This window comes from Salvelinus fontinalis, chromosome 42 (genome assembly GCF_029448725.1).
Source record: "Salvelinus fontinalis isolate EN_2023a chromosome 42, ASM2944872v1, whole genome shotgun sequence".
In the NCBI taxonomy this organism is placed as follows: domain Eukaryota; kingdom Metazoa; phylum Chordata; class Actinopteri; order Salmoniformes; family Salmonidae; genus Salvelinus; species Salvelinus fontinalis.
The window spans coordinates 23,829,916-23,848,683 of record NC_074706.1 but is presented as its reverse complement, the minus strand read 5'-3'; the positions used below and the strand labels follow the sequence as shown (position 1 = coordinate 23,848,683).

The following is an 18,768-nucleotide window of genomic DNA, read 5'->3' as shown; positions in this document are numbered from 1 at the left end:
TTACAGTTGGTAGCACCAGCCCATGATATGGTCGAACCCAAATATCCAAATCATGAGTTACCATCTAATCAGGTCATTCATAGTGCAAAAAAAACACATTTCAAAATTGTATTTCCAAAATCTGGTCACCATAATTGACAATATAGCAAATATAGTCAATTTGTCAACCCAAAATTCATGACAATCACTGGATTAGGTTGCACATCAAAATATCATATACTCATACATAACAAGTCCAAGCAGGAATGTATGAGTTCATGATATTTTGATATGCATCCTAATCCAGCCATTGTCATGAATTTTGACTTTGAATGTGTGTTTGTGTGAACTCAGCTCAGCCTATCAGAAAAAAGGGCCGGCCCATCCTGATAGGTCCATCCATTGCCCACTGATCAGCCAATGGCTCATTATAGATTAGCAAAAATCATTAATAAAGGCCCATGGGCCACTGCAAATGTCATCTTACTCTTTTTGTATATAGAAAAATAAAACAATAAGTTGTGTGTGTAAATTTTGACCAGCCCACCCAACAAAAAAATTCTCTAGCCCATTTGGCAGATGGCCAAGCTGCCTCTGGGTTTTTGGGTGATTTTAGTTTTTCCCCCTTTCCTACAATTGTTTGCCGACCACCACAATACCATAGAAGGATTCCTAAACTCTGTGAGCCAGAAGTACTTAGTTATTCTTGCCTGTTTCGTGTTCAGGGCTAGAAGGGATCCAGCTTTTGTCAAATTAAAGTCAGATTTTGACATTTTGTAGCAGGTTAGGATAATTAGGTTAAGATTAGGAAAGGGGTTGGGGTTAACTAAAATTAACAAAAAATATATTTTGATCTTCATTTGACAAAAACTGGATCTCATCTAGATTACCAACCCTTCATAGGGTTGTTACTAAACGAGGTACAGCTACGGACGATATTTACCATTGAACTACTGCGAGAGTTTGGATGTACGTTTTGAAGCCTGATAAATCGGTTAATTCTTATACGTCAGTGGTCGGATATCACTTTTGCTATGGCAAAAGCAGCTAGAGGCAGGAGGAGAGCAATGTGCAGATAACGGGTGGTCAATAGGGAGTTTATTTGAAAATACCACATTTAGGCTGTATTGGCATTTAGCAGGGCAAATTGGCTTGGTTATATTGTATCTGGTCGCTGATACATCGTAGTTCATTTTCGGACCCTATCCTTTCCCCATTCAGTTTTCCCATAGAGACGCCTGAAAGAACCAGAGGTAGCTTATTTCAGGGTTTAGGCCTACAAATCGAAGCGATATCCGACTCCGACTCTCGCGGTAGTTCAATGGTACATCTCGTCCGTAGCTGTACTCCATCTAGTCACAACCGTTTCTCAACGGTACCGAGAACAGTTTCCTCGTAATCGTTTTTATTGTTTAGACATTTATTAACACCAAGGAACTGAACCATATGACTCATTTAACGGCACAGCATCACGTACTTACACCAGGTAGTATTTAATTCATATTGGAGACGGGACCTGGTTGATAGCAGCTAACTAGCGTTACCCCCCCCCCCCCCAAAAAAAAAAATTGCGTTACCTAGATACATCTAACAATGGCTAACTGTATGGGTTTTCACACTCAAATAGCCTCCATCATGGAGGTGCTAGCGAATGCAGCAGTGTCAGAGATCTGTAAACTCGTAGACGACGACTATGCCGTTTTTCGTTTAGAAATAACTCAAAGCCAGAAAGAAAACAGGGGATTGCGGAGGAAACTACAGCTACAGGAACTGAAGGTGGCACGGGAGCGTGCAGAGAGGACAATACGAGAGCGCGTCCTCGCCAGTCGTCCCAGTAGTGTCAAGATCCTTGACGGATACAGAGGAATGGCAAGAGGTACATTTTGCAGAAGCCTGAGGCTGCGTGGCATGTTGCCGTTAATATAAAATTGTATTGGTCACACACATATTTAGATGTTATTGCAGGTGTAGCGAAATGCTTGTATATAGCTCATTTTATGTCGCCCCGTTCCCCTCTGCACATGTGTTAAGATGTGCTACCCAGAATTGGGTCTTAGTCAGTTTTTGGATAGTATGATTACTTCGCTATCTTGCGCAAAGACACAATCATATTCTATCCGGATTCTTGATTTACTGCATTTCCTATTATTTACTCAACGAAAACAATGTGATACATGCAGGGGCGAAAATCTGAGATCAACCTTGGAGGGGACAATTACATTAAATTTTCTCAAGAGCAATTCCTGAGGGGGACACCAAAAGTAGTGCTGTAACACATAGCATACGTTGTTAAATGTATATTGAGGAACCATAATTCCTACAACTGGATAATTGATAGGTACAGTAGTTAACTGAAGGGTTTTCCCAACTTGTTCAAATGTTTAAATCATTACAATTCTACTACTAATAATAGTTATAGCAGTGCTCCTTACCAGTCCAGTATGTATGCAGGTATTCGTACTTACAACCAGCAATATCAAGAAAGGTCAGTAGGTGACAATGGTACTGTACACTGTATGGGTGTAGTTTTCATAAATACAATGAACATGGTGTGATCACATCTAAAAGAATCTCCATTGAGAACCATCACAAAGTTGGTCTCCGTATTGAATTGACCTTTTAATTGGACTTTTTCTGATACATTTATATAGTCATTAAATATGTCCACCTGGCCTGAGTCTACAATATCTTTGCAAGAACAAAAAGCTTAAAATAAGTAGTTCTAAAAGCAAAATAACTACTTCAATGAAAAACCCAAATAAATCAAACAAAGTATCCTTCAGTGTCTCAACTCAGCCAGTGTCTCAACTCAGCCAGTGTCTCAACTCAGTCAGTGTCTCAACTCAGCCAGTGTCTCAACTCAGCCAGTGTCTCAACTCAGCCAGTGTCTCAACTCAGCCAGTGTCTCAACTCAGTCAGTGTCTCAACTCAATCAGTGTCTCAACTCAGTCAGTGTCTCAACTCAGTCAGTGTCTCAACTCAGTCAGTGTCTCAACTCAGTCAGTGTCTCAACTCTTCAAACAGCAGCTATGGACAAGTATGTTGCACAAAGTAGGCCATTTTAAATAAAATAACATGAAATAAATCATTTGTAAGTGTCCTGAAAACTACTAAACAAAAGAACAAATATCAATTACACCAGGGGTTCTCAAACAGGGGTCCATGGACTAATTGCAAGGGGTCCGTGAAATAAAAAAGTGTAATGAATGTAGTCAGTACCACAAAGTTTCCAGTAAGTTTACATATAATATAGAGGGGGTGGAGGTCCCTGAGGACTGCTCAAAACCTTGCCTGCCTTGCCTCAAAATATGCAGGGGTTCCAGTACCCCAAAAAGGTTGAGAACCACTGCTATACACACTACTGAACAAAAGAACCGAGCATATGTTTGCGGGTTTCCTCAACAACACATCAGTTGGCACTTTTGCAATGCCCTCGCCTGTTGTCTCCGACACCCTGTATAGCCCAATAAACTCCTTGTGAGGGACATGGTCATGGTCAACATAACGCAGACAGACACTCTCCTGTTCAGCAGCAGAGACATCTTGAGTACCATCAACAATTAATGAAAATTGTACAATCGGAAGAGACCTAATCTCAGCTGCAATGCCTCGAATGACTATTGGCCATGATGTTCAGAATTTCATTCTGTGCTTTGGGGCCTGTGTACATTGTGGTGCGCTCTGTTAACCACTTCAGTAAAATGGGATCATCCTCTTCTGCCCTAAGTTTCAAAATCTGGTATAAATTCCCACTGTCATCCGTGTGGCCTCTAAAGGCTTGTCCCTGTCTTACTACATGCCGCACCGAACTAACAATTTTCATCAAGCAATGCCTTGCGTCATCCAGCTGTTTAACCCACGCGCTGGACATAACTGGACACTGATTGGATTTAGCTGGTGTGCTGTTACAATTACAAAGTGGCGGTGGGTTTGGCAATTTTGATGTGCTGTGAACTTTTCAATGCCTTTTCTCCAGTTCCTAAATCCTGCACTAATGAAGGCAGCATCAGCTCTTTGGCCAAAAGATGGCTGGCTTGAAAACCCTTGGCTACAGTGAAAACATAACACTCCTTTTATTGATGGATTATAATGTAGCCAGGGGAAATCGCGAAACCATCTCTCTTGAAACGTCAACACTCTGTTGGCAAGAGTTTGCGGTTCTATAAATTGTGGGTGTGGCTGATATGGTTTTGTGCCATCACTGTGGTAACTGGACAATGCTGTGCCACTGTCCCCTATACTGGTGCTGCTGGCAACAAGGGTGACACTTGGTCCTGCCGTGGCTGTGACACTGTCCTCTGAAGTCTCTCTTCCTGGCTCTTTCCCTTTCACCCCCCTAACTGACTCAGCCGGTCTCCTAGAAAATAAATAAGGTGTTTGCCGTACTCCTAACTACCGGTACCCAAAACTACACAATTAATCACAACAGCAATACCATTGCCGTAAACAAATCTTAGTTTAGTCACCAGTTTAAGTTGAGAGTGGGGGTATCCATGGCATTTTCCAATTAAGTCCCTATTTTACAAGTCAAAAAAATTGAGAACCTTTCATAATGTTGCCAAACAAAGACTCAACAAACTTACCTGAGACTCCCTGTCTCTGCCAGTCTGTCCCTGCATATCTGTCCCCAGCTCTGCTGTCTGTGTGCCATCTGTTGCCTGCTCTGCCTAATGACATCATTGTGAAACATTTCCATTAGCATTTCACTTCTTTCTTATGAACATTTTATCAACTAGTCTTTGAGATATTAGGATACTAGAGTTCTTACTATGCGTTTTGGTGTACTGACAAATACTCTGATGTCCGTCTTCTTACTTTTTTCTGCCATTTTTCTACCTGGCTGGCTGGCTGGCCTAGCTGCACACACACACATTTACACAACACATGCTGCAACCTTTTGTAATTTAAATAGTTTGTTTCATATTGGCTGGCTTCCAACAATAGCTGAATTTGTAAAGCTAGCGAGCACCAATTCCGTTTCTGTGTGTTTGCTATAATCTTTGCTACCTGGTTAAATAAAGGTGAAATAAAATAAAATAAAAAAAGTTCACTAGCGACAATTTATCTTTTGCAACGAGACCATTATATATATTTAAGACAATGGTAGAAGAGAGTGTAGTTCTGTTCTGTTCAGTTTGGACTTCAGTTTATTGCTAACCTTATCACAGGGACGTCGAAGCACTACAGCTGCATGCTGATCTTGGAATAAACTGACGATAGCAAAGATTCCATCTTTGACGACGCCACATAAATGGAATAGGTACTAGCTAGCTTGATAGTTAATGTTTGCTTTAGTTTGTGCGCTAGCTCTGCAAATTCAACTAGTGTGTGAACCCTGCCAACATAAAAATAAATAAATAACATTGCTATGGACCTGCTATGGATTGACTGGATTAACCTCACGTCAGTTACGTACATGTCCCTTTCGGACAGTAGATACGAACCCTTTATTACCTTGCCAGCTAAAGAACTGGCAGTGGATCAAACCATTGTGAGGCAAAGGGCGGGGGGGTCGCAATCTTTTGAAATTTAAATGCGCTATTAAGTGTCTATAATCAGCACAAGTGCTTTCATTGCGTATTATTAATATTATTGAAATTACATAGTTATGTTTACAGTGATATATTGGGGGGGACAAATCATATTTTTCCCAAGATGGGGGGGGTCGTGTCCCCCCCGTCCCCCCTGGGATTTCCGCCTATGGATACATGGAACATAATACATCAATCAATAAATAGTATATCAATAAGTTATGAGAATTGTTACCTTACATCCTTTAAAAAAAAACATTTAACCTTTAATTAACTAGGCAAGTCAGTTAAGAACAAATTCTTACAATGACGGCCAAACCCGGACAACGCTGGGCCAGTTGTGCACCGCCTATGTGACTCCCAATCACGGCCGGATGTGATTCAGGCTGGATTCGAACCATGGACTGTAGTGACACCTCTTGCACTGAGATGCGGTGTGCCACTCGGGTGCCCAAATTGTAGACAGTGTCAACATAGCCATGGGAAGTAGGGGTGCTGCAGCTCCCCTGATAAATCGAAATGTAAAACACAAAAATATTAAACACCCCCCAAAAAACATTACCACCAAATTAGTGTGCTAGACCTTTATAACCCTCCCCCAACCTAACCTAACCACTTATTTTCCCCCAATCACACTCTCAGGTGAAGGACATCTCACTGGAGGCCATAGGAGCTTTCTGAAGCCAGTGGGACACGATACATGGAGCGATGACCAACCAATCACTGTTGATGAGGGGAGTGGAACCTCAACCCAGGACGTTATCGTGATAGAGGTTAGTGGAATGCATAAAACGTGTTATTTGTAAATCAAATGTGGCCCTTTTATTTCAGAAAGGCTCCCCTCAGCTATTCACTTGCTTACATGTACATTCTAATTTATCTGCCATAGGGGAGCTTGTGAGACTTTCCTACAACATTGAGTATGGTTACATGCACACAGTAATGTGATTATTAGCGCTGGTGGAGTTTGGATCAACTGAATTTATGCATCTTAGAAGTAGTTTTCACATACAAACTTTACATGTCCCAATTCAGAATCAAATATCCTTCCCAAAAATAACGTGATAGAAAATGTATTTTGATTGGCGATTTTATACATTTATCAGACTGCCAACAGGATTTCGCAACATTTTATTGTGATTTCTGTGGCCAGAAATGCTTGATTTGGCGGCAGAATTTCTGAAATTCTACGAAACATTTTGCGATGTGTTTTTTTTAACCTTCATTTCATATAAAGGCATGTGCTCAGTTTTAGGACAATTTTAAGCAGAATACAAAAACAATTAGAAACATCTAAAGTGCTCAATTTGGTTTATTTTCCTCAACAAACAGCTATCCACTCACACATTCACTCACACACACCCCTCTTCTCTCCATCAGGCTTGGGGCTTGCTATCAACACGAGATGCACCTCCCATTCCTTCTCTCTCTCTCAAAAAAACAAACAAATTGATTCAAAGCTGATCAATCGCTTTCAATTTGAGGATCGACATTTCTTTCTAATAAATTGTTTTCAAAATACTTGAGATTATGATTTTTTTTCTGAAAGGGTCGTAAAGTAGATCAAGAACATAAAACGTGGTTGATATGTACAATTATATATTTTTTTTATCCAGAAAGGATGTTCTTTCGTGATCCATATTAAGTTTTATAGAGTTTAAAACGGCAAAGCTGACAAATAGCACTCAGCGCTTTGAGCAGCGCTCTCCATAGACAGTGCTATCACTTCAGTCATGGTGGTCTGCCGCTGCTGTGGGAACTGTTGTGACATTCTCGTATGCTTTGCTGATTCGAAGTGACTGTTGATTGTTGACTTTCTCTAGTTTCTAAAAACATTTGGAAATTGTTTTGCACGTTCATGAACTGTTATTTTTGTTGGAAAATGAGATTGATTTCAGTTCATTGTACTGCCTGTCAGCCATCAACCATCACCTATCATCTTCGCATGTGAATAGGCTGACAGGCCAGGGGGAAAATACTTTGTTGAAGTGTGATCGGATTGGGCCATTTTCCACGGTAACAGTACAGTAATTGGTCAAAATTACAAACCCGCTTTTGATTGGACCCTTTTATGCGCTAAAAGTGCGGGGATTGGTAAAAATTGCAAGCTCTCGCATAATATGCGCTGATTGCGTAATTCAATGCAAAAATCAACCAATCGCGGAATCCTGGAGAGACTGAACAGGTAGCCTTTCAGATGTGTCCATTTACGATTAGGGAAATCGTTCTTCTTGTAAAGCATGTCAACTTTTTTAATTGAACTATTATATTAATCTGACAATCCACAAAGAGGGAGGCTCGCTCGGCTGGTGCTAGCACATGCGCAAATCAAATACACCGCTGGAACACCGATTTTTAAGGTGTTTACATGTTCTAATAATTTAAAACGATTGCTCAGAAAACCAGGTGTTTCAATCGGTGTATGCTTACTTAGATTATGACCATCCGCCGATTTAAGATGGGCAGAGTAAGGTGTTTACATAACTATTGTATAATCTGCCTACTGCCATAATCAGTTTAATATAGAATTTTTACTATGCATGTAAACATACTCTTAATGTATCCAATTCAAATCATGTACCGATAATAACCTCTCTTGTGTCAGTCTGCAGATCCAGAGGCTGCAGGTCCTGAAGGATTGTCTCTGGTCAAGCAGGAGAAGACTGAAGGAGAGGAGGACCTACAAAACAGCAGAGACATCCAGACTGGAGCGGCTGTAGCACCCCCTGTAGCTACAGAGGACCCCACCAACGCCCCAGCGCAGCCCAGGACTCAACGCAGCATCATGGAGGTCAGTGGAACGCTGAACTCCGTTCTCAATTCCGAGACAGACACCAAGACTTTAACTGTAACGCACAGGCTTTTACACACAGGATCTGACCACAGACCAGACCCAAAGAGACTTGGGCTGTGGAGACTGGGCTGTCCTCCTGCTCCCGGCTCAGACTATGTACCGGTATTTCACCAGAACGAGAGGACGGTTCATTCCCGTGAGGATGGTGATGGTGACGCGTTAGACACTGGCAGTAATGATCCGTCTTGTTCTTACGCTACAGAGATGGACCCTGGCAACATGCCCTTGGGTTTAGAGACACAGACTGATCTGTCTAGAGGAGACTGGAACCAGTACAGTAGTAGTGTATACTCTGAAGGGTGCCAAGATAAGAAAGTGGAGGGTCTGGTTGTAGAGGAAGTGACTGTGAAAGTGGAGGGTGACATTTCTCCCACATGGAATGCAGATAGTCACTTAGGAGACGGACACTCACAGGGAAGATATTTCTTAGATTACAGGGAAAACTTTGAGAAAAATCCAAATGTCGCAACCCACTCGCCTTCATACGCGTTCGGGGACCGTGACCCAGTGCCCACGTCGATGGGGCCTTCCGATTCACACAGCCGCATCCTTTTCGATCAGGTATTGCACTCAAACGACAGTGCTAGAGCCCAGGCTCGGGGAGGGGGAGAAACATCAGGCAATAGTAAAGAGAAACGGTTCCTCTGCATGTTCTGTAACAAAGGCTTCAGCAGCCCTCAGAGTGTGGAGATCCACCAGAGGGTCCACAGAGGGGTTAAACCCTTCAGCTGTACCCAGTGTCACATGCGCTTCAGCCAGTCTAGTGACCTGAAGAGGCACCAGAGGGTCCACAGAGGGGTGAAACCCTTCAGCTGTACACAGTGTCTAATGCGGTTCACCCAGTCTAGTGACCTGAAGAGGCACCAGAGGGTCCATACAGGGGAGAAACCCTTCAGCTGCCCCCAGTGTGACATGCGCTTCACCCAGGCTGGCAGCCTGAAGAGGCACCTGAAGGTCCACACAGGAGAAAGGCCGTTTGCCTGTCCGCACTGCGGGAAGAGGTTCTCAGAGAGGAGATACCTTAGGATACACCAGCAGAAAAACCATTCCACTCTATAAACTAGAAACCATTGCATGTTATAGCGTATTACGTTTCAATCAAACCCTGCGTTGTCAGCAGAAAAGATCCACAGATGCATTTGGAGTAGAGAAAGTAACACATTTCATTTGTTGAATATTCCTGGTTTGAATATTGCATCTGACAACTTGAATGAAACATTTGTGAGGATGGTAGCGGCCTATATGGCCACTCCTATTTGCCATCTCTTCAGTATAAGCCTACAGGAAAGTAATTGTCCTCAGGCCTGGAGGGAAGCAAAAGTCATTCCGCTACCCAAGAATAGCAAAGCACCCTTTACAAACTCAAACAGCCGACCAATCAACCTGCTACCAACCCTTAGTATACTTCTTGAAAAAAAATTGTGTTTTACCAGATACAATGCTATTTCACAATAAACATATTAACAACTGACTTTCAGCCTGCTTATAGGGAAGAGCACTCAACATGTACAGCACTTACACAATGATGATTGGCTGGAAGAAATTGATAATAAGAAGCTTGTGGGAGATGTTTTGTTAGACTTCAGTGCAGCTTTTGACATTATCGATCATAATTTGCTGCTGGAAAATGTATGTTATGTCTTTACGTGCCCATTTTTACCACATTCTTGCCTGCATACCCCTTTTATACCTCCTATGCGCATGCCAGAATGCAGGTGACGAGTGGCATTAGTGGTATGCAGATGCTGGTGGGCGTTTAATTGAATAAATCCATTGAATATACACTTTCAAAAATAAATACTTTATAGTTTTTTTCAGGCAGGTCCTAAGAAACATAAGACTAATAATGTATTTTCAAAGGGATAGAATAGGCCTAGCATAAAGTGTAATGATGTTATGTACAAATGAATTAAGTCAATAGTTCATTCTTTTGTTCATTAAACTCATGACACACACCTACACCATTCAGTCAACACGCTTGTATTTTATAGTAAGAATAAAATACAAATAATATTTTTCCTACACAACCACTGTCATATTAAAAAGTGGTATTCTGAAATAGAACTCAAGCACATGCTTTTTTTCCCCACGTTTCATCTATTTCCTATCCTCACACCACTTTGTTAAGGAGCAGGCCTAGGGTCTTCATCGTGATACGATAGAAAATAAGAGTAGAGTTCATATTTCACAATCTCCGCAGACTTTTGGAGTTGCCTATATGCGAACGAGCAAAATATTAGGTCTACACTTGCTACATTATAGCATTCAATATGTTTCTGATTTGCTCAGCCAGAAACCAATTAACCAAATTGCCTGAGACAAGTCCGTGAAGTCAGGCTTTTGGTCGGGAGTAGGCGTAGACTACTAAACAACTGCGAGTGAAGAGCAAAACAATCCACTTGTTGAACTGCATATTACATGCTGACAACATTTTCTAACAAATGAGCCAACTATACAACATGATCATGAGCAGCACTCACCTCAACTTAGCTAACATTTCCCCAGTGTAAATTGTAGCCTAACCAATATCCAAACGGACATTCGATGAAAACAAAACATCTGACATTGATTGATTTATCAAGACGACTCCCCATATTTGTCTCAAAGCAGCACGATGGAGCTATCCCAATCGAAACGGTGCTGAAATTATCATCTAGTTGACCACATGTGGGTAGGCTATTGCTTCAAATGTATTACCTCGAATGGATGACTTTGGGAGTTTCATCAAGGAACAATTTGATACATGTCTTCAATTGCATTAGCCTTATTTTATTTATTCCATTATTTTTGTCATTCAGTGATATTTATTCCCACGGTAGTTCTTTATGGATCCATCCAGTTGCGGTTAAGAAAACAGTGCACACTTAGGCGAGCTATGCGAAGAGATGGGCGAGGTGACATAGAAACTGGCGGGAGGATGGTTACAGTGCGGTGCCTAGCAACCATCAAGGGTTTAAGAGCTTAGTGCATGTCAATGCCGCCTCAGCGATACAGCTAAGTATCATACTAAGCCGTAGGCAGAACTTTACCAAATTGATTACTAGGTCGTTAGGTAGAAATACAAGTTTAGGCTTTGATACCGGCAATATATATCAGATATAAAGAAAAGGCGGGAAAAAAGTTGGCGGTATGGTAAAAATAGCAGAAAAACAATATATGCATTCTGATGACTGAACAGTAAACACGTCAGCTACCACAGCAAGAGAAATCACTGCAACACTTAAAGAACTGCAGTCAGTTTTAGAATGGGTGGCAAGTAATAAGCTTGTACTAAAAATTTTTTTTAACTAAAAGCATTGTATTTGGAACAAACCATTCACTTGGCAGCAGCTAATATCGATCACTAATAAATACAAATACATTGTGTGATATACACTGAGTGTACAAAACATTAGGAACATCTCCTACTATTGAGTTACACCCCCTTTTGCTCTCAGAACAGCCTCAATTCGTCGAGGCATGGACTCAACAAGGTGTCATAAAGCGTTCAACAGGGAGGCTGGCCCATGTTGACTCCAATGCTTCCCATAGTTGTGTCAAATTGGCTTGATGTCCTTTGGGTGGTGGACCATTCTTGATACACACAGGAAACTGCTGAGTGTTTAAAACCCCAGCAGCATTGCACTCAAACTCATGGTTAAATAAAGGTGAAATAAATAAATAAAATAAAAACCGGTGCGCCTGGTAACTACTACCATACTCCGTCCGTTCAAAGGCGCTCAAATCTTTTGTCTTTCACATTCACCCTCAATGGCACGCATACACAATTCATGTCTCAATTGCCTCAAGGCTTAAAAATCCTTCTTTAACATGTCTCCTCACCTTCATCTACACTGATTGATGTGGATTTAACAGGTGACATCAATAAGGGACCATAACTTTCACCTTCACCATAGACAGAGCAGGTGTTACTAATGTTTTGTACACTATGTATGAGCCACATTAGCCTAAAAAGTCTGTTATATATTGTGTTTGTACTGTGTAGGCTATGTGACGTTCACAAATGCCTGTTTCATTACTTTAATTCAACTACTTTATTTTTGTCCCCAAGACAATTTCAACTAGAAAATTAATGCAGTTCATGTATGTGTGGTTTTCATATGGTTTATTTAAAACTTGTCTGTTTAATAAACACAATGTGACTTTTCATTCTAAGACTTTCATTGAGACTCTCTTTTGTGTACATCACATCTGATCTCACCCTATTCTGCATATTCTGATAGCGCTTTATAACCAATATACACTTACTAAATATACCTACACATACCCACACACTAACAAACACCTACTGTACATATCAAAATAGTTTAGTCAGGTTTGTCTGATGATTACTTGACTATTTTTACCCACATCATATTTATGTCCATGATGAGTTTAACAACAATGAAGTCATTCTGTAAATACAGTTTAGGATGCAAACGTATTGGGGTGGGTAAACACACTGGGGCCATACTTGTGAACATTAGAAAAAGTTTATGTTAAAGGGAAAGTTTAAGTATCAGCACATTTTAAATCTTTGATGTAGTGGCATGTGATCAAAGCTTACATGTTAGCGGTTCCCATTACATGAGCTTGCAAGTTTAGCCCTATGATAACCTCAACAGGTGGCTGTGATTATTTCCTGTAACAAATGATGTATCAGCCAAATAAAAATCGTCAACGTAGTTGGACATGTCCCAACACGTGTTCATGGAACAGTCTTTAACAGAAGTATAACAGCATGTACTGACAATCAGAGCAACTACATCACGTGTATTTAACTCATTGGTCAAATTGCTTTCTGTGTAGAGGGCCTAGTTCCAGATAATTGTCACAGATTGTGGCAATGGTTCGAATCTCACATTAGTCCCCCCCCCCCCCCCCTCCTTTGAAATGTGGAATTATATTTGTGTCAGTGTGTTGAAAGGATGTAGCCTACAGCCAACAGTTTGAACATTAAGATTAAGAATGAATTTATTAAGGAGCTACCTCTTTCTTCAGCCTTGCAGACAAACACTGCTATGGCCTAATAATCATATTACATAGGCAATATTGTATGGACGTGTACACCTAAATGTAGCCCTACAACGTTTTATATGCATTTTTATAATCATCTACTTCGTCACGTGTTATTTGACTTGAGGACGAGCATTACAAAGTGTACTAGAGTAGGATTACAGGTTGTACTCTCACTATCATCCTACAGATGGCAGTATTGCAGTTTATTTTAAAGAAGTTTATCGCAAGTCCGGACTCGAACCCACGCTAAGCTTACCGTGTGTAAACTATTCCAAATCGACAATCTTAATGGAGGACGATATTTGTTATTATCAGATAGCGAATTATTTTTTATTTGACAGACAACTAACTCTGAGCGGATCGAAAGTTTCAAGTTCCTTGGTGTCCACATCACCAACGAACTATCATTGTCCAAACACACCAAGACAGTCGTGAAGAGGGCATGACAACACCTTTCTCACCTCAGGAGGCTGAAAATATTTGGCATGGGTCCCCAGATCCTCAAAAGGTTCTACAGCTGCACCGAGAACATCCAGTACATCACTGGGGCCAAGCGTCTTGCCATCCAGGATCTATATAATAGGCGGTTTCAGAGGAGGGTCCAAAAAATGGTCCCAAGTCATACTGTTTTCTCTGCTACCGCACGGTAAGCGATACCGGAGCGCCAAGTCTAGGACCAAAAGGCTCCTTAACAGCTTCTACCCCCATGCCATAAGACTGCTGAACAATTCATCAAATGGCCACCGGACTATTTACATTGACCCCCCCCCCCCCCATTGGTTTTGTACACTGCTGCTACTCGCTGTTTATTATTTATGCATAGCCACTTCACCCCTACCTACATGTACGAAGTACATCGACTAACCTGTACCCCCGCACATTGACTCTGTATATAGCCTCGTTATTATTTTATTGTGTTACTTTTGATTATTTTTTACTTGAGTTTATTTTGTAAATATTTTCTTAACTCTTCTTGAACTGCGCTGTTGGTTAAGGGCTTGTAAGTAATCATTTCACGGTAAAGTCTACACTTGTTGTATTCGGCTCATGTGACAAAGTTTGATTTGATGATCATATTCTGTACTATAGGAGCTCCGATCAACAGTAGAGCTATAACCTACATTCACATCAGATAGTGTCCTCCTTATGCTATAACCTATTATATGGGACTTCGCATGGTACACTTCCATTGTCGATAGGCTATAGTCCTACGGAAATAAAAATGTATCACTCCTGGAACCCGTCTCATGTGAAATCCATGAATTCAATGTAAACATGCAGACCGACACAGGCTACTAGCACAGCTACATAAATAATCAACGCTACTCTAGTATATTCTATATCATATTGTAGCGACCCGCACAGACATCTGTGTGTTATGTGTTAGGCTATTAGTTGGTTGTGTTGTACTGACCAGTACCCAGTGTTCGCGGGGTCCGACATGTCAATCAACCTGCTATCTGCCAATCACGGGAATGCCTGGAATGTTCTGATGCCGGGCATCCTGGTGGTTTGCGGAGTGGCGTGGAGGGGGGTTGGGCAGGGAGACGGAGCATTGGAAGTTAAGACCAGGTTTAGCTATTGTTCTCTCTCTTACGTCTGGGCTTCACAAGAGAAGGTCACGATTGGCATGTGGGTTATCTGTCATTTATTTGGCGTGAAGCGAGGGGTTTTCCAACCCGCATTTAACGAACACTGTCTTTTTCAAATCAACCGCATTAGCGCTGTTTGTCACCTGAAAGGCAATGGCTACGGTACATGACAGCTATTTGACAAGTCCATAAGGCAAAAAAAAGTTTACCTATTTTAAGAAATGCCATTGGTTTGTGGAGAAAAAGTTTAAGCTCGATGATAAGCTGTTACCGGAAATAATCAAGGCCACCTGGTGAGGTTTGCATAGGGCTAAATGTGCAACCTTATGTAATGGGAACCGCTAACAGGTAGCCTTTGATCACGTGCCACTACCTCAACAATTTTAATAGGCTGAGTGACCCCTTACACTCGAGGGTCGAGTGCCTGCTAGTTTTCGCTCCTCCCTTGTACTTGATTGCTGAATTAAGGTCAGTAATTAGTAAGGAACACCCCTCACCTGGTTTTCTAGGTCTTAATTGAAAGAATAAAAACTAAAACCAGCAGACACTAGGCCCTTCATGGAATGAGTTTGACACCCCTGGCCTCATTTATTTAATAACTAGGCAAGACAGTTAGGAACACATTCTTATTTACAATGATGGCCTAGGAACAGTGGGTTAACTGCCTTGTTCAGGGGCAGAACAACAGATTTTTACCTTGTCAGCTCTGGGATTAGATCTACAACCTTTCGGTATTGGCCCACTAACCAGTACTGATGGGTCGTTCGCGAACGAGTAGGCTCTAAGAGCCAGCTCTTGTTGGTGAACGTTGGGAGCCGGCTCGCATATCAAAGAGCCAAATCTATTTATAAAAAATAAAGATATGAATAATCAAAAGATGTAAATTAATAGAATTAACTAATTCAAAGAACAAAAAAAGAAATTAATAGGCCTAAATGCTCAAGCGCACACACATTCGTTCTGACTGTCTGCTCAGACTAACAGCCTCACCTGTTGATCCTGTCAATCAGACACGCAGTGTCAACCAATGAACCAAAGATGCGTGAGGGAGGGCCGAGACAACTCACTCACAGTCACACACTTAGCAGCCGAGGAGAGAGAGGAAGGACAGCTGTGAAAACAACAGCTGGAAAATGAGTCGTAAGCACAGTAGCATTTGGATGCATTTGAATCATGTAGACAATGTTAGAGCACAGTGTAGAATTTGCCAAAACAAAATCTCATATAAAGCCGGTTCTACGCACAACCTACACCGGCATAATATGCGAACTGTGCACCCAACGGTGAAGCTTCGAGAAACTAGCGGGCCTGCTAGTGATAGTGGTGGAGCCAGCACATGAAGGTGTATCCACTCAGTCAAGTAGGCCTACTCCGCAACCCACAGCAACGCAGTCTTCTATGGACCAGTTTATGCCAAAGTCTATGTCTGTAGCAAAACAAGGCCAAATTGATATTGCATTGGCTAAAATGAATGGCACCGATTTCCAGCCATTTTCGATCGTGGAGGACAGAGGTTTTAGAAATTATAGCAATAGTCTAAATCAAATGTACACAATTCCAAGCAGGAAAACCCTTTCAAAATCACTTATTCCACAACTGTACGAGAGCACACAGGCATCAGTGCGGGAAAGAGTCCAAATAGCTACTGCAGTTTGCCTTACCACTGACTGGGCAACCACTTCTTACATGTCAGTTACATGTCACTTCATTGAAGATTTTTCGATGTCTAGCTGTCTTCTGGACTGCTTTGAGTTCAGCGACAGACACACCCCAGAGAACTTGTTGAGAGTGGCATGAGAATGGCAAGTAGATGTAAAAGTGGTCTGTTGTGTTAGCGACAATGTAGCTAACATAACCAAAGCCATGAACATTTTTAAATGGACCCATCATCCATGTCTTGCCCACACAATCAACCTGATTGTAAGAGATGCTCTGAAGGTGATGAAGCCCACCATTGACAAAGTGAAAGCAGCTGTGGAATTCTTCCGCAGGAGCACAGTAGGTGCTAAAAAACAAAAGTCTACACAACGCCAGATGGAGATGCCTGAGCTGAGGCCTAAACAAGACTGCACGACAAGGTAGAATTCAACATTTTATATGTTGAAGCGGTTTCTTGAGTCAAAGGATGCCATCATCTCTACCCTGGCCATTGTCAATGCACCTGTTGATGTTCTGACCCAAGACGAATAATGGGAGGTGGTGGAGGAGGTGTGCAGAGTCCTGGAAACCTTTTAACAGGTCACTATGGAGATCAGTGGAGTGAGGTACAGTAAGCCATTATTACTACATCATTATTTAATCCAGTATTATATATGTATATGGGCAGTAGATGAGAATGTAGTATCAGCAGACAAAACATGAACCTGAACTAATAAGTTACTGTTCTCTCTTTTCAGCTATGTGACAGCCTCAAAAATGATAATCCTGTGTAAGGGTCTGCAGCGAATCACAGCCAGCCGCCAGAGAGAAGCAAATGTAACCACAGGATATGTGACAGAGTTGATGGACACATGTTTACATTTACATTTAAGTCATTTAGCAGACGCTCTTATCCAGAGCGACATACAAATTGGAAAGTTCATACATATTCATCCTGGTCCCCCCGTGGGAATTGAACCCTGGTCCCCCCGTGGGAATTGAACCCACAACCCTGGCGTTGCAAGCGCCATGCTCTACCAACTGAGCCATACGGGACCATGTTCTTCAATGGACAGAAAGTTCCACAGAATGGAATATAATCATGTGCTATCAGAAACCGTTGCACTTGACCCCAGGTTTAAGAAGTTAGCCTTCAGTGATGCCAAAGCGATTGATGAGGCTCTTCAAAGAATAACCTCAGCAGCAGGGAGGGACATCCCCAGCAGTCAGCTGGCTCAGGCACCAGGGCAACAGGAAGAAGAGGGTTCAGATGGAGCAGAAGCACCAGCAGTAGCGCCACAAACGTCTGCTGTTTGGATGCTGTTTGACGAGAGAGCAACTGGGGATGCAGTACGAAGGAATCCCTCAGCAGATGCCATAATGGAGGTCCGATTATATTTGGAGGAGCCCCTCCAAAGATCTGCAGATCCTCTGAGCTGGTGGAAGAACAAGGCCTCTGTCTACCCACGGCTTACTAAAGTCATGAAAGGGAGACACTGCATAGTGGCCACGTCTGTTCCCTCTGAGAGGGTCTTCTCGAAAACGGGACAAATAATTACTGAGAGAAAAAACATCAGCCCCTCAAAAGTGAGGCAGCTTGCATTTCTGAATGCAAATCTCTCATAAAAGCACAATATGGTCAGCATTGCTGTGTGCTGCTGGTTATAACATGGCAATAAATAAGAGAGAGAAAAGAAAGACCAGTTTAATGTTTTAAGTGGGATGCTGCAGTTTTGTACATTGTTATTTATTTTTCTTTGATATGGTGCAATATTCTTGTCACGTTCCTGACCTGTTTTCTGTTGTTTTGTATGTGTTTAGTTGGTCAGGACGTGAGCTGGGTGGGAATTCTATGTTGTGTGTCTAGTTTGTCTGTTTCTATGTCAGCCTAGTGTGGGTTCTCAATCAGAGGCAGATGGTAGTCGTTGTCTCTGATTGAGACTCATATATAGGAGGCTTGTTTTGTGTTGGGATTTTGTGGGTGTTTGTTACCTGTCACTGTGATTGTCTGCACCAGATAGGTCTGTCTCGGTTTCTGCACATTTTGTTATTTTGTATGTTTGTAGTGTTTCACTTGTTATTTTATTAAACATGTTGAACACTAGCCGCGCTGCACTTTGGTCCAATCCTTGTTACTCCTCTTCGGATGAAGAGATGGAAGAAGCCCGTTACAATT

General features: G+C 41.8%; 1 protein-coding gene across 2 annotated transcripts in view; it reads left to right on the top strand.

Moving 5' to 3' along the window:
- Positions 1-23: 23 nt before the first annotated feature.
- Positions 24-18,768, top strand: part of LOC129841216 (zinc finger protein 8-like) — a 28,523-nt gene continuing 9,778 nt past the window's right edge. Inside the window, exons 1-3 of one of the 2 annotated variants that reach the window (XM_055909378.1) lie at positions 24-1,465; positions 6,153-6,283; positions 8,116-8,301. In XM_055909378.1, the coding sequence (XP_055765353.1) occupies positions 1,426-1,465; positions 6,153-6,283; positions 8,116-8,301 (357 nt within the window). In that variant the 5' untranslated portion in view covers positions 24-1,425. Of the gene's footprint in view, positions 1,856-6,152; positions 6,284-8,115; positions 8,302-18,768 lie in introns of both variants that reach the window. The other variant, XM_055909377.1, reaches the window with a different exon arrangement.